Here is a 17366-nt window from a genome sequence, read left to right on the forward strand (position 1 = left end):
TGGAAAAACAAGAGGTTAAGTAAATGATGACTACTAAATGACTAAAAAAAACAACAGACAGAGATGAACAGGCTTCAAATTTTCCATTTGAATTCATTTTTTATTTGTAACGTTCCACGTTATACTGTAAACTGCATTTTTATGACTGTATTCCACTATAGGGCCAATTATGAGTGTGGATGGACAGATTTAACGTATGCACGCTACTTGGCCGTCCCGTTCAGTTTTTATTTGAGCATTAAGCCACTTGAATATATGCAGTTGTAAAATAAATATTAATAATTCATTTAAAAAATAAAATAATCAGGGTGTGTATGCTCAGATGAGTGGACTGTGCTGATGATGAAAACAGTCACATAGGAGAATACAGACAAGAGAAGTATACTTTGGGCTTTTCTAAATACGAACTTTCCACATTACGATTTCTCAAACGACTCGCAAGAAACAAACTACGCTCCGCAACACCTGGCTGGAAACACGGAGTTAAAACTACATTTCCACAATATGCAACTAAATAATGTCTATCATTAGCCACTGGCTAATACATTGTTATATTTCACAGTTGAGAACAAGCAGAAGTGGGCGGAGCTAATGCACAAAATGGCAATCTCATTGGCTCACCTATTAATCGACTACGTTTAGATTTCAGCAAATCAGTTTGGGGCGAATGCAGACAATATGATTAATATTCATTAACCCAGCAGCTCATTAGAGCTTAGCATGTTTTATGTTGTTGGTAGAATTAACGGTAGTATAAAGTTTTACTAAAATATAGAATTTTCAACAATGTCAACAATGCAAAAAAAAAAAAGTTAAAAAGAAAAATAGAAAATATTTAAAATAGAAATCTTTTCTAACAATCTAAGCAACACTGATGATAAATTAGCACATTAGAATGATTTCTGAAGATCATGTGACTCTGAAGACTGCAGTAATGATGCTGAAAATTTAGTTGCGCATCACAGAAATAAATTATATTTTAAAGTATCTTAAAATAGAAAACTTTCACATTGCAATAATATTTCAGTGTTTTTGATTACATAAATGTAGCCTTGATGAGTAGCATACGTGTATATATGGCAAACTAACCTGTGATGGAGGAACAGCATGAAATTTATGACTTTTGTGTTCTTGGAAATAAAGTAATACAGGTTGGGAGTGAATGAACTTACATTTTTAGGTGGTCTAACCTCGTAAGAAATGACAAAAGCTAGTTAAATCAACATTTGAGTGTGTAAGATACTCTTAGCGAGGCTCTCCTGCTGTCTGCAAGGCTTTATTTATGATGCAAATGTAAAACTGAGGCCAGGGTGTTTAGGTTTTGTGATCATAACGACTCAACGTGGGAAGTTTCTGTCTCTTTTGACTGCAATGATTCAGTTTCTATAGAGTTAGAGAGGAAAGAATTACGTTTATGTTATGTCTAGTCAGAGCATGAAATCTATGTGTAGGTTCTTACATCTTACATTTGCATTTTTTTTTTTGCATGTTCACCTAAAACATTTCGGTAGCTCCATATTCAAAGGTGCTTCAGACAGTACTATAATCCAGATTATGATCTGTCCGGCCTGTGTAGAATATTCTCATTCTTTGGCAAAGCTGCTACTGTACACTGCTCATTTCTAGACCAACTTAAAAGGCAAGATTCAGTTAGGCATTAAAGTCTGTGAGATTTAACTAATCAAAAGACATAAAAGAAGAACAGTGTGGAAATTGTTTGCGAGAAGGCCTAAAACTCTGCCGTGACTACTACAGGAGTTACTCACTGAGAACATGGCTGGTCTAGTGCTTACCCTGACTGAGAGGCCATGGCCTCAACCAGCGAACCATTGGAAGAGGATTGAGAGAGAAAGCTCCAGACAACTCGATGGTTCTTCCCAGCTACGGCTCCTCTCGTTTAGTAGCGTCCACTCGGGAGGCACAGCTTCTTGATCGGCAGCTTTCACACTTCAGTCGTCTCTGCTGTATTTCCTGGGAGTTGAGATAAATGTGACTCAGGGAGGGGAGGTTACAGTCAGCCAGAGGAACAAACCACTGCGCTGAACAGAGGAGACACAGCTGCAACATACATGTGAGGACTGAAGCACGATGATCTGTACCAAATCTACTAATCCTAGTAACCATTTGACCATCAAGTGAAAAAAACAAAACATATACCCAACTAAACCAAATGCTTGAACATTTCACAGCATCTACACTAAAAACAAACATCAATATAATGTCCATGTGAAGTACACAAATCCTTTTGCTGGGAGCAAACACCCCTCTGAGTGCAGTGGAGAATGGTGCAGTCCACCAGCGCCCTTATAAGGACATGTTATTTTATGCCACTCAAGCCACTCCCCTCTGTGATGTTAAGAGTCGCAGCAGCCAATCAGCTGCTGTCTCTCAGTAAACACATGCCCTCCCCCACTTGGGCCTGAGCCAATACAATCAACATCACTTTCCTTAAAGGGCCAGATGCAGTTTTCCCTCTGAGTCCAGAAGGGAAAGCACCTCAAAAACAGTGGTAAACCCAGATGGTGATGAGGCAATTAGATGCAATATGGGAATCACCAAAAAACAATTCTGACTTACCATAAACATAGCCCCTATGTTAAAACATGCACTTTACTTTGACCAACTAGCAGTTAGCCAGGTCTTAATCAGTCTTACTTTGCAAATTACACTAGTCTTGACCACCTTAACTTTTCAGTCCAAGCAGTTTATGCAACTGGCCCCGAATGAAAATTAAGCATATCGCCCAAAGTCAACACCTAAACTTAGCAACTATTAATAAGCAGCAAATTAGGAGTGTGAGGCGAAAGTTGTTAATAGCCAGAATTGGACCTTAAAATATAGTGTGACACCAAAATTTTTATTTAAAAAAATAAAATAAAAATTCACACACTGAAATGACAGGAACAAATGTTTGTTAATGAAACCAAAGGGAAAAAATGACGACGCTAGGGGAAAAATATGTGGGGAAAAAAAAATCACCCTAAACCAGGTTTTTGTCAAGTAAAATAAATATTATCTTAAATTTATAAATTAATAAATATTTTAATTCAGTGCAATGAACCATCAAATAAAACATTTTAGGGGTTGTTCACACAGAATGTGTCTTTGCGTCTAAAAACACCTTTTAAATGTTTTTTTTAAAAAGCGCAGTGTAGAATGTCTCCATGTTGCCATCAAATAGAACAGTTGCCATGCCAACTTGCTATTGTAAACAAAAAGCTCTTCACGCTTGTCCCGCCTCCGGGCTCTTCTGATTGGTCCACTGTTTTGGAACTGACATTGATGAGTGGCGCTGCGTGTAAAAGTTGAAATTCTCTTAACATGATGCAGCGTTTTAAAAACACGCCGCTGACGTGCGAGACGCTGCAAAGGACACGAGATGCGAGTGCTTCAGCCGTCTAGCATGTTTACAAAACCCATTCTGTGTGAACAGCCCCTTACAGACACATATTATTAGAGATCGACCGATATATCGATTTACCGATATTTTCCCCGATATTTATGCATTTTATCATAATCGGATATTTTTGTAATATCGGATTCACCGATAAACATGTTTTGAGAATTGTGCGCAAGATTGCCATTGCAGCGCGTCTGAGGGGAGACGACAACAACGACGTGCAGGTACTTGATTTGCTGTAGTTATTAAAATTTATTTAACATAACAGTCAGTTATGCACAAATTAGATGCATTACATCAGCGGTTCTCAATTCCAGTCCTCGACTCTGTATTAAACGGCTTATAAACCTACTAAAACGATAGTTTAAAATGAAGCTGATATGACTCCTGTCCTTTATTTTCTCCATTTGAAAACATTAGACATTCTACATTTTTTTTTTTTGCTTATTGTTAATATTAGTGTTGTTGCTGTTGATGCTTTTTATAAATAAAACGTTTTTATTGTAATATACAGATTAAATTTAACATGAAAGACTAATTTTCAACACTTTAAAAAAAAAAGATGACTGAAAAGAGGAAAAACCAAAGTGAAGTATGTTCTTTCTTCACTCAGTCATTTATTTACTTTATAACAATTAATAAATATCGGTTCTGCATATCGGTTATCGGGCACATAAACATGCAAAAAACTGGTATCGATATCGGTTATAAAAAAATCAATATCGGTCGATCACTACATATTATATTTAATATTTATCCCCTATATCCTCCAGTTTTTTTTAAAACTAAAACATTAACAAACGAAACAGTGACTGAAGAGTATTTTTTGAGACATGCGAATTGCAAACAATGCGAATTTGAATCGAATTAATGAATCAAGCTCATCAACTTTCTTACATGTCATGAGTTGACACAAGTCTGATGTCTTTAAGGCATTAAAATCATTTCAAATGGTTATATTCATACAGTTTCTTAATTTTATACTGCTGGCATATTTTATACTGTTTATCAATGTACATCTAAAAGTACAGTCACATTTAAAGTCGTTCAGTAAATTTCCAGCGACAGAATCCAGTCATTTCAAGAGGAATCCATGTGATCGGTAATTTCACGTGAGGGTGTAAGATTTCCCTGTGTAATTGGTGAACTGCTCATTATTACTAATCCACGCTGAACAATAGAACGCTGCTGGCGTGGAAAGTGACTTCATACAGTGCTACGATACACAAAGAGGTAAACAAGACCATTTTTGCTTGTCAATCTGAGCGATGAACAAGATCCCAAATTACTTTAATAAGGTAATCCAAACATCTCCAGTGAGGTTAAGAGGATCTTTAAGCTTTTAAACTAGGACATGCGTGGTTATGACACATCCAAATAAAGTTAAGGGTATAAACAAATTGTCTGTTTTTCATTTCCTTTGTTAAAATGCAAATATATCCAAGTAGCTGAGAAAACATTTTAGTTGTTGTAAAGCAAATATTCTCTTAGCACAAACTTTTATTATGCCTGAAAGCATAGAGAGACAATATTAGCACTTAAGTCAGATTGGACACTAATGCACTACTATGGATAACAAAACATTTTTAAGGCCAACTAAGACAATACTATTTGCATTGCAATATCCTGACAGTAAACCACACACACACAAAGGCGCTTGCATCTGTGCAATATTAACTTCTTTAAAGAAGCCCTTTGCACTCAACTGTAAAAAATTAACACCATTTTTCAGAAAGCACCAGTGCTTCCATATTTATTCCCTTCGACACTGTATTTGTGAATTGGTGTTAAGTGCACAGACGGCACAGGATTTCTTGACTTTCTATGTAACACTATCTCTCAGGATTGTTTGCTCAGGGTGTGTGCCAGAGTCACGCACACAAGCAACCAACCCAGAGCCTGGTGCATGCATAGTCTGTGTTTCTGAGGTACTTTGTGGATGGGAAAAAGTGGGAAAACCTGGGCCAAAAAGGGGGGTGATTTTATAAACAACTAAATTTGCCAGAGCAAACTCAATCGAATTTTGATAGTGAACCTTGTAAAATGAAATAAATCTAAGCGAATTTTTGTGTACTGAAGGTGTACAAAAAAAAAAAAAAAAACATTAATGTAATTTCACAATGTTTCAAAATTGACGAAGCTTAAAAAAAAAAAAAAAAAAAAAGTTGTTCCTGCCAAACTCTTCCTTGCAGAATGGGCGGAAAAAAACATGTGGAAAATAAACATCATTACCAAATGTTCTGCACATTAAAACATTTTCTAAAAAGCCAATGCCTGGCAGTAACCAGCATCTCAAAACATCCCTGATTTCACTAAAGTCAGACCACTTTTGGTTAAAAAAATAATCTTGGACAGCAGTGACGGAGGGTAAATCTTTCAGGACAAACTCTGATGTAAATAATGAAGACCATACCAATATTTCTCAGAAGCTGTTTAACCCGTTTGAGGATTTGTTTTTCACTGGCTTTTCACAGAAACAGTTTAGCCAAGTGTGACACGCAGGATTCATCTTGTGATTGCCATTACATGAAATTATGAAATTCTGTTTGGCTTTTGCATGTTTAATTTGCACTCCTGACACAGTTGCATAATTTGTCAGATTATGCAAACTAAAAGGTTAAACACCTTCCAACTACTGCACAACTTTAAATCTTTTGATTTCAAACTACGCTGCGATATATCTAGTTTGCCGCTGTGTCATATTCATGAAATATTCAATGCACATGAAAGTAGCTTCACCTGGTCCTTATTTCCCACTTTATTAACAGTGTACTGTTAGTTAAATAGCATTTTTAACATATTTATTGAATACACATACTGTAATAGGATTACAGAATCAAGACGTTTCTATAAATAAAGAACTTCGCTATGAGTTTTCAAGTAGAATGACCTCGTGTTAAAAGATCAAAGCAATTTTTGATTTCTCAATGCTTGACCTCTAGAACTGGAACTCAACCATCTGGAAAACTTTCCATATTATTTGCACAGGAAATTCAGGCCGAGCAACAAGTATGGTCAAGTGTATGTTGAAAAACAGGCTTTTACTCCTTTACTGCGGTAAATGAATGCTTCCAGCTGTTCTGAGCTCATCCAGAGCTGCTCAAGCTGCAAAACAACAAACACAAGTTGCTCTCAAGGAAAGAAAAGAACTCTGTCGGATCCCTGCGCGCTGCAGAAGCTTTATAAACTGAGAGCGACTACATTTTGCAAGTGTCAGCCACATTCTTTCTAGCTCTAAATGCAGATAGAGGAAATGGTCACAACTGAAACAGGAAGCCCTGCAGAGTCAAGAGCCATAACGGTATTTACACACGCTTTTGTCACTGGCTTATCATCAATGAACAGAACATGGTGGACTCTTGTGATGACGGTGTATGGGCAGGAGTCAGAGACAGCGGGAGTGTGTTTAGTTTGGTTACATAAGCAGCACAAGGTCTGTCCCAGCTCATGATTTAGACTACATCTGTGCCCCGGCTAACGTTTACGCAGCATATACTTTCAAAAAGTTTGCGTAAAAATCTATTGCTTCTGAAAGTGGAATCCAGTGAGATTTTTAATCATGCTTTGTGTAAAAATGTGCCAACGTTTGACAGTTTGGACAAACAGGGAATCAAGAAAAAGATGCTCAAAGCCAATGTGGAGGATTTTAATACAACTGGTTCCGGAAGAATTTTTTCCCCACATAGATTTAAAAAAAATTAAATCTTTGTTAAAGAGTTATAAGCCATGAATCAGGAGAATCACAGCATTACAAACTGTTCTGTTCTGAGATTGTGTACTAAACAGATTTAGTGAGAGAAAGAACTACAACCCCATGAAGCACCGCAAATGACAACCAAATTAAGAATTACAGAAGGAGTATAACACTTAATTTATAGATGATTATGTATATAGAAACAAGTTTTAAGTTGTAATTTTATCGCAAAAATGCATTGTATAAAAAATGCATTATATATATGTGTGTGTGTGTCTTATGCTCATCAAGGCTTTATTTAAAATAACATTTTCTATCTTAATATACTCATCATCAGTAGGGATGTAACGATTCTCTAACGAACTCACGATTCAATTCACTATTTTTTTTTTTAACAAAATGATATTTAAGACAAATTATGAATTAAATGCATCCTTTTATTATTGCTTGGACAAAATGCTGTACATTTCTTTGTGAAATTGAAATAACTATAATAATAATAATAATCAGGATCCAAACAAAGATGCTGCATACATGCAACATGAGCAGTTTTTAATCTAAATTAGATCGTATAATTTCGAAATTTTGAAGCAAAGACAGAATGGTTTGACTTCAGTTTTATGAAACTATACATAAAAATATCTGCATATAACAGCAGACGAGCTGAACGAGACGCAGATTCACTCTCTGCCAGCAGGTGGAGCTTAAAGCGTTTCCTCGGTTACTGCTGTAAACAAAGTAGGGGTGTAAATCGGATGGTTCGTCACGATATGATATGATATCGATTCTCATACCCAGCGATACGATATTTTCCGATACCTCAAAAAATTATACGATAGCGATTTGATTCGATACAGGAGTATATCGATCGATATATCGATATTTTGATATTTTATATCTATTTTAAACAACCATCTACATTTTTATTAACTCACAAATGCAACCAAAATATATAACAAGAACATTTATCTGACATTTTTACATTCTGTACCTCAGTTGGGACATTCACAACAAAAAATAAGCCTACACATTTTTTTTAAATAATAAAGAAAATAAACAATTGGAAAAACAATTCTGGCTGCTACTATGGGCTCAGTGCTAAAAATCTTTTCTACAGATAACCAAATTACAAGCAATAGCAGAAAATAACTACAATACAACAAAGACACAAGTTCAATAAACAGTGATTTTCAGGTTTTTCAGCTCTCAGTTTTTCAGGTACGCTACAGAAATGTAATAGGCTAATCAAATGTAAAATAACTGCACAGTCTTCACTCTATAAAATTAAATATAGATCAATCATTTCTGATGTTATAACGGTTATTTAGTCAGGAGCAGTACGCACTTGTATTTTTCTTTGACAGCATTAGATTTATTATTAGCTTGCTTTCACTTTAAGAACCAAGCACGGATTTAATATACACATACGCCTTTTCTTTCTCAACTGTTTACGTTAAGACATATGCCTAACGACTGTGTTTACTAGGATATTCATCAAAATGCGCATTTTGATTTAATTTTGTCTGTATTTATTCATCCATGCACAAAAAAGCTGAAGAGAGCTCGATTTAGTATTCACGCGGTCTAGACGCGGCTGTCTGTGTGCGTGCGCACGCTTCAGATGTGTGCGCTGAAAACTCTTCACACAGTGCTCGCCTCGAATGCTCACCTTGTGCCTTCGGGCAAGGGCAGTCCTTATATCGAGTCCTGATACGCGAGTTTGAGCGAGAATGCACGCGTTGGCGGTAATGCATAGACGGACATTATGTGAAAATGTGGACAGTGCCAAATAAGCTGGTGCCTATTTATACTACAGATATCGATATTTTACGTGTGGCATCGATGCATCGTATCGTCAGACATCGTATCGATCCATATCGATGAATTGTTACACCCCTAAAACAAAGCGCTTATGAACACTGCAGCAGGTGGCGCTTAAAGTGTTTCCTTGGTTACCGCTGTAAACAAAGCAGCGCTGCACTTATGAACTTTAATATGTACTATACAGAGACAAGATGAAAAGAAAAAATACCATCTAAACTTTTCTAAAGACAGTCAGTTCCTCTCAGACATGATACTTTTTTTCCAGGATTCTTTAATGAATAAAATATTCTAAATAAATATCTTTTGTTGCAATCTACACTAACACTACCATTCAAATTTTTTTCTTTCCTTTATTGAAAGAAATTATTATTATTATTTTCAGCAATGATGTGTTAAATTGATAAAAAGTGACAGGATAGACTTAAATTGATAGAAAAATTTTCTATTTTGAATAACAGTTTCCAAAAAATTAATGTAAGCATCACTGAAACAGAATTATGGGTAATGTAGTTTTTCACCAGGAATTCCACTGATAAACATGATTATTTGAAATCATGCAGACAAATAGCCTAGAAAAAACATATACCCTTGATTAACAACTTCATAGCTCACAGTAGATCTGTTTTAAAGCTTCCTAAGTTACTGTAGCCAGCACAGTACTCTCTTCAGTCACACTGAAAAACAATAGGTCTTCTCTACGGTTATAACTCATCTTGTGTATTTTATACTTGCATACAACAGCCCTAGCAGCCACTATCAACATGAAATGGTGCTCTTCTATACGACCAGAACAGCACTCTTACACTGCCCTTCGGACTGAGAATACACACTCCTTAATCACTAAACAAACACCCTATGAAGTCCACTTCGCAGGGCAGCAGAGGAAACTGGGACGCACCACAAAGGCAGAAGCTAATCAGAGGGTTCAGTGCATAATGAGAATTTGCATACTACACAGAGCATGTCTACTTTATACCACAGTAGGCAGCACGCTTTAAAGTGGCCTCCAAACATGAAGAATGCAATGGATCTGCCCCTACAAGTACACGGAGCACGCACTAAAGATGGTATATTAAAAACACATGCAAAGAACAAATAAGAACACAGACAACAGTCAAGAATGACTCAAACATTTCACACCTAACTATTTATTTTATAAGAATCAGTTATTCACAACAGTACCTAACGTTAGTCTGAACCGATCTGATGTGATCTTTTTTAAAAAGCGACTGCCGTTTAGACCGTGTTTACATTTCGTCAAGTTGGTGACGTCACAGCTCGGAACGTGAAACGTCGTTACGTCGTTTAAAGCGCTAACGTCACAATCAAAAAATGTAACGGGATACACTTCTAGAGTTAAAAGTTCACCAAATATAATAATAATAATAAAAATACTGCACCGGTCGACGAAGTGTGTCTACGTGACTCTCCCATTAGCATTTAACGATGTGTAGATGGTGATAAAACGCTTTTAAACGGAGTTGAAATGACGTAAAAGTACATTTCTGGTAATAAACGTCATTAAATATGACCGCTACGTTCGAGGATGCTGGATACAGGGAAACGTGTGGATTCTGGTCGAAAATTGATCATAAATAAATACAATGATGTTTCTGGGAGTGCTTTGTGTAGTCGATGTGTCCAGGGTTGGATGTTGCTAAACACGTAGAAAGATGAACAACGCTAGCTCTGCTTCTTTAACAACTCGGTCTCCTGAATAAAGGATCAGATGTTACTGTGTGCGCGTGAGTGTGGATGTTTTCACTTATGTAATCTCCCGATGTATGTCCCTTACCTCTTGGCTTCTGTTAGGCCCGAAGCATTCTCGCTGCGAGAGCCCTTCTCTTTGTCTCTGTCCGCTTCCTCTCTGATCTGCCGCCGCGTCCCGATAAACGTGTCTGCCAACGACAACAATCACGAAACTGCTCTAAAACACACGGGTCGTGTGGGTGAGCCATACCGCGGAGGGTCGCCTGCTCGTCATGGTTGTGACATTTTTAGGAGATCGTCGCGAATCTGACTGATTTCTCGGCTTCGTAAACTCACCTGGTCACGTGACGAGAGCGTCCTCTCCGAGAGGGGCTGCGTCTCAACTCCCGAGTGCACACTACCTAGACAGCATCTGAGGCCATCATCATCATCATTATTATTATTATTATTTACTATTTCAGTTTCTATTATGTGTCTAAAACCGTCAAATAAATATTTTTATCTAAAGGCGTTTACTTTTAATTGTTGCTCATTGCTACTCCAAAATTGAACGTTTTTAAATATTTTAATAAATCACAGTTTTTTTTTTATCCAAATAATAATCTATTAACTAAATCGTTAGACTACGGTATAAACATGATGCATATTCTTAATGTTTTTTTTTTTTTAGTGCTGTGAAATCGATAAATCGCGATTAACTGCATCAAAAATAAGGTTTTGTTTACATGATATGTGTGTACTGTGTATATTTATATGCATATTTAAATACAACACATATTTACACACACACACATATTTACGTGTGTGTATATATATATATATATATATATATATATATATACACACACACACACACACATATATATATTCATATTTATATGATTTAATTATATAACTATATATTACTTAAATATATACATGTGTGTATTTATACATATAAATATACACAGTACACACACATATATCATGTAAACAAAAACTTTTTAAGGTTTTGACAGACCTAAGTTGAATAAATATAATTATTTTGCCATTATATTTGTGTAGCATGCTAAATATTTGTAAATGTATTTTTATCAAGTAATGTCTAGCTGTTAAGTGTGCAGTGATATGAGTTCAGAGTATCCTGATCATCCGGTGTTTTTATTAAGAAATGTGCAAATTAAACATTTCGTGATTTTTTTTCTTCATGAGACGTGCTGCATTTTCAAGAGATTATTTAATATTTACATCATATCCCACAAAAGGTACATTTCTTTCTGTAAGAAATCAGTTTATTTCATAAGACCACGTTAATACACCTCAGCCGCAATTCCTACTTAATGCTCATTCTTTAAAAAAAGATGCATTTACGGTCAAAAAGATGCAAAAGAAACCAACTGAATGAATGAATGAGTAAATCATTGCAGTATCTGAACTGCTTGAGACACCACTAGACTCTGCCGAGGAGAGAAAACAGAGTTATAAATAAGCAAATGTAACAGTGGATGTGTTTTAATTTCACATTCTACAAAAAAAATGACGACGATATACATATACATCTCTTAAGTACTCTCACTTATTCAACAGCAGTCTTCTTAGTACTGTCACTGTCCATGACACGAGTTCTGTGTTTGACCCTCATTTCTTCTTTTTTCTCTTCTTCGGAGGCCCTTGATCAGAACTGCTCGAGGAGTCGGAATCGGAGTCAGAACTGGAGGAAGACGAGGAGGAGGAGGAAGGGCTGGAGCTGTCATCGCTGTCACTGCTGCTGTCTTCAGACGAGGAAGAGGAGCTCGAGGAGCCGCTGCTGTCCGAGGAAGAGTCGCTGGAAGAGCTGGACGAATCACTACTGCTGCTGCTGGAGCTGGAGGAGGACCTACAAGAAAACAGCATGTGCTAGAAGCGCTACTTTACACCACAGCGGCCCAAATCTGGGTTTGAGTTTATTAGCCTGAGTTAATTTAACAAAACAAAACACTGATCACTTCTGATCTATAATATACCTGACACATAACTGTTTTGCAGGTCAGAGGTGTAAGAGGTGTCCTATTAATTATTAATAAACATACTGATTGAATAATATGTGATTATTATGGTATAGGTAAACAATTATAACAATTGATAAAAATAATAAAAATTTAAACTCTTACTAGGGTTGCAAAAAGGTGGAAAATTAACAGTAAATTTCGGAAATATTCCAGAAGTTTTGGAAACTTTCCAGGATTTTTGGAAAGTTACCGGAAATTTCTAACCATTTCTTTAATTTTTGTAATTATACTTCTGAGGCATAGGGCTCAAACTTTGAAATCATTTTGAAATCATCAAAAAAAAAAAAAAAAAAAGATACAATATATATATCATCATCATCATCATAAATAAAAGATGAATGAAGTATGATCAAAGAATCTGACACATTTATTGTTTTGGACATAAGTATACTAATATACTATAATTTTTATAGTTGTTCAAAACACTTTTAAAACCCTACAAGAGCGATTCAGTTAAATTCACACCAGACCCGGCATGCAGCAAAAACACTAGTTTATTGTTTCCCTCAAAGTGATTATATAGATATAAAATTCTGGGATTTCACTTCAATCATGCATCAATCATAACGTGTTTATACAGAAATAAACATGCCCAAGAAGACAGTGACTCACCGTTTTTTCTTTGTTTTTCTCTCACTGCGTGGTATTATTCCAGCTCTAAAAAGTGTCAAGAGAGTACAGTTTAAATATGACTGAGGCTTTCTAATAACACAAAACCACCCGCATCATATTTTCAGAAATTAAATCCAATACTAGTTTGCTACTGATTTGGGTAGGGCTGTGCAAAACATCGGATGGGATTTTCATGCGCATCTCCTCAGTAAAGGCGCTCCTGTGATTAGTAGTATATCTCCAGCACGTGCGTTAAGATCAGGGTTGCCAGGTTTTCAAAACAAATCCTGCCCAGTTGCTTCTCAAAACTAGTCCAAAAGTAGTCCAAAACTAGTCCAATCACGTTTCCAGGAGGTTCCCCAATAAAAATTGCATCCCGGGGTTAAAATATACGTTTTATGGCAGGGTTGCCTTGGTAATATTCACATTTTAGGGGCTAAATATCACGTTATTGGTATTGGGGTCGCTACAACCCACAGACATGAAAAACAACCGCAGACTTGGCAACACTGGTTCAGGTGGAGCGGCATTTACTACACAGAGCCGTAGTCCACAGACAAGCTACACAGAGTCGCCTGCGATTTTAAAATCGATTTTGTGTAGATTGTCAGTGAATTACGGCTCTGTGTAGTAAATGCCAACCAGTGTTTTTCATGTCCAAGTCCCCAATACCAATAACGTGATATTTAGCCCCTAAAATGTGAATATTACCAAGGAAACCCTGCCAAAAAACGTGTATTTTTATCGCCCGGAACGAAACACGATTGGACTAGTTTTGAGAAGCAACTGGGCAGGTTTTGTTGTGAAAACCTGGCAACCCTGATCTGAACGCACGTGCTGGAGATATACTACTAATCACAGGAGCGCCTTTACTGAGGAAATTTGGGGTGTTGTCCTCAAGCATGTCACACGTTCCCACAAACTATGATGCAGTTTTGTATTGTCTTCTTGTACTGTCCTTGACATGATGATCCCTGTCTGCATCTGGGCCTAAAGGTTTAATTCTCAGCACATCTGAATCATTACGTTATGTCTAATCCTGATTTCATGGCCAGAATTAGTCAGTGACAGAAAATAATGCAAACGTACAAGCCAGATGTTTCCTGCTACATTCAGACAGCCACAGATTTTATAGAAACAGCTTATAAGCTATTAGAAGCATATATTATACTGTGCATTTATGATAGAAACCATGAACAATTCACTGTAACGCTGTAAGAGTCTTTCATTTTTCTCCTCAAATCCTCACGACTCTTTCCAGGTTAGTTTTCACACAGATGCTGTAAAACATATTTATTACGAAATATAGACACGTGGTACTATAATAATGATGTTCTGTAGTATTACTGCGGACAGAAGGAGGATCTTTAGGAGTTATTCGTGGTATGCTGAATGTGATTTATTAACGCTTTTATACTTTAAATGTCCTTTTAATGATGGATGGTTGAAGGGTGAGTAGAAAAATGTCACCTCACTGTACCCAGGTTTTGAAAGTGCTTAATACTGCATTCATACCTGCAGTATCGCTGCGTTTCTTACCCCAGATCATCTGAAGGATTGTTCTCCTTGTCTTTGAGTTTCTTCTTCAACTCGGCTGTCCTGGAGGGTCTGTAAAGGTACTTTCTTTTCCCAGTGCACTCGTAGGACCAGTGTCCATACTCCAGACACTTCTGACAGCGGACATGCTGTTTGTTCGCCTCCCTGTGGGAACAACGACAGGCCACATGGTAACTCGCCAGTAACGTCACGAGAAGATACACACAACCGATAGCGTTCGCGAGAGTTTTGCTGGAAACTTCATATTAAAAACAACAAACTCAAACACACGAGTACAGGAATAATTAACACAATGGATACAGTATAAATGTAATGTAAAACTCCACTCCAAACTCGAATGTTGTGAAAAATAACTCACGCTTGTCTTCGAGCGATCAATCTATGCATGGGAGTCGCCATTTTGGATGCACTCGTGCGAGTCTGACTTCCGGTTTGATGCCGAGGCCGGAAAAACAAAGTGTGCCATCTAAAGCTTCGGAGAGTCTTCGGCTTCTTTGAAGTTACACAAACGCGTTTTCACTACAGTTGTGGTTTTGATACACAGAAATAGACTTCCTCTGAGAAAAAAAAATATATATATATATTTATATATTTTACATTCAAAATTCAGAAAGTCAGAACAAATGGTTTCCAATTATATTGTGTCGTGTGCTAATTATTGCGTTATTATTTCGTAATTATAGTCGTACAATTTAATTATCTTATTGTAGTACGACTGAGATACTATAATCATTTTTGTTAATATTTTAAATAGACATTTATATTTACTGTTTTCACATTTTAATTTTATTGTGTTTTGTCATTTGTTTATGTCATAGTTTTTACTTTATTTAGCGTTAGTTATTTTAAATTTGAAAATATTTTAAACTATTTTCAAAAAATGAGAAAAAGCTGAAATAACATACGTTTTTACATTGTTATTTTATTTTAGGTAATGTTTATTTTATTTCAATAAACATGTTTGGTTTGGATTTAAGATGATGATCCTGATTTAAATTCATCTTTTTTTTTTATTAATTAACCAATGAAATAACACATTGTAACAGAACATTAAGAAGTATAACAAAGAACAAAGATAACAGACGGGGGGGGGGGGGGGGGGGGATTAATAAATAAATACAAAGTAATACTTTTTAAGGGGAATACTGAAAAAGGCACAACAAGTGCATTTTCTGATAAACAGAGCATTTCAAACTATTGTTGCGACTCTCTAAAAAAAGAAAACACCTTAAAATGTGGCTTATTGGAGAATTTACACTTATGATTTAAGACCCTGGAGCACAAAAGCAGTCTTAAGTCTCTGGGGTATAATTGTAGCAATAGCCAAAAATACATTGTATGGGTCAAAATTATCTATTTTTCTTTTATGCCAAAAATCATTAGGATATTAAGTAAAGATCATGTTCCATGAAGATATTTTGTAAATTTCCTACTGTAAATATATCATAACTTAATTTTTGATTAGTAATATGCATTGCTAAGAACTTCATTTGAACAACTTTAAAGATGATTTTCTCAATATTTAGATTTTTTCGCTCCCTCAGATTCCAGATTTTCAAATAGTTTTATCTCAGACAAATATTGTCCTCCTAACAAACCATACATCAATGGAAATATTATTTATTCAGCTTTTATATGATGTATAAATCTCAGTTTTTTAAAAATGGACTCTTATGACTGGTTTTGTGGTGTTTATAAGATTAAACTCTTTATCAGTATTAACAATATGACACATCTTTCCAAAACAAAGAAAATTAAGAGTACACAAAATCAAAATAATCAATAAAAAAATAAATCAAAAACAAACAAAAAAAAAAACACTGACACAGAAACTAGGAGAGGTATATGTCATTATTTCATTACTACTATTATTATTGTCATTTTATCATCATTATTATTATTATTATCATAATTTCTGTTATTATTATTGATATTTCTGTTGCCGTCATCACAAAATATTATCATCATCGCTATCTTCAGCATTACTATTGTTATTATTATTATTGTTGTTGTTAACAAAGTTATTATATTATTATTGATATTACTATTGCTGTCAATACAAAATATTATCATCATCACCATATTTAGTATTACTATTGTTATTATTATTATTACGGTTATTGCTGTTACTATTATTATTGATATAAATATTATTATTATTGATATTACTATTCCTGTCAACACAAAATATTATCATCACCATCTTTAGTATTAGTATCACTACTGTTATTATTATTATCCTCAATGTTATCTATTATTATTACTGATATTACTATTTCCATCAACACAACTTATTATCAGCACCATCTTTAGTATCACTACTGTTGTTATTATTACTGTTACTACTGTTGCCGTCATCACAAAATATTATTATCATTATTACTATACATGCCATTACTATTTAAATACTTCTATCACTCATTTGTCATTTCTGCTTTTTTTTCATTGGTGTTACTATCATTGCTGTTCTATTGTTGTTGTTGTATTTTGTGTTCACCCTATGTAGTATGTTTCTGCACTCCTAATAAAAAAATAAATAAAA

General features: G+C 35.4%; 2 protein-coding genes across 7 annotated transcripts in view; both read right to left on the minus strand.

Moving 5' to 3' along the window:
- LOC109074655 (AF4/FMR2 family member 4-like) overlaps window positions 1–11002 on the minus strand; it is a 39477-nt gene extending 28475 nt beyond the window's left edge. For 2 of the 6 annotated variants that reach the window (XM_042747693.1, XM_042747691.1), the window contains exons 1-2: window positions 10714–11001; window positions 1794–1971 (exon numbers count right to left, since the gene is read on the minus strand). In XM_042747693.1, the coding sequence (XP_042603627.1) occupies window positions 1794–1810 (17 nt within the window). In that variant the 5' untranslated portion in view covers window positions 1811–1971; window positions 10714–11001. Of the gene's footprint in view, window positions 1–1793; window positions 1972–10713 lie in introns of all 6 variants that reach the window. The other 4 variants (XM_042747696.1, XM_042747692.1, XM_042747695.1 and 1 more) reach the window with 3 other exon arrangements.
- An 871-nt stretch (window positions 11003–11873) lies between these two features.
- Window positions 11874–15327, minus strand: LOC122141287 (zinc finger CCHC domain-containing protein 10-like). Its single transcript, XM_042748215.1, has 4 exons — window positions 15183–15327; window positions 14807–14968; window positions 13268–13312; window positions 11874–12483 (listed from the first exon to the last, which is right to left on the minus strand). The coding sequence occupies exons 1-4, from the start codon at window positions 15221–15223 to the stop codon at window positions 12246–12248; spliced, it is 486 nt and encodes a 161-aa protein (XP_042604149.1). The 5' UTR covers window positions 15224–15327; the 3' UTR covers window positions 11874–12245.
- Between the last annotated feature and the right edge of the window lie 2039 nt (window positions 15328–17366).

The sequence above is a fragment of the Cyprinus carpio genome, chromosome B21 (assembly GCF_018340385.1).
Source record: "Cyprinus carpio isolate SPL01 chromosome B21, ASM1834038v1, whole genome shotgun sequence".
In the NCBI taxonomy this organism is placed as follows: domain Eukaryota; kingdom Metazoa; phylum Chordata; class Actinopteri; order Cypriniformes; family Cyprinidae; genus Cyprinus; species Cyprinus carpio.

Excerpts from the sequence above, each read along its gene's own strand:
- LOC122141287 (XM_042748215.1), bottom strand. The coding sequence starts at position 15,223 with ATGGCGACTCCCATGCATAGATTGATCGCTCGAAGACAAGC. Across the intron at positions 14,969-15,182 it reads TTGATCGCTCGAAGACAAGC|GGAGGCGAACAAACAGCATG; the intron begins GTGAGTTATTTT and ends TTGTTCCCACAG. Across the intron at positions 13,313-14,806 it reads AATCCTTCAGATGATCTGGG|AGCTGGAATAATACCACGCA; the intron begins GTAAGAAACGCA and ends GACACTTTTTAG.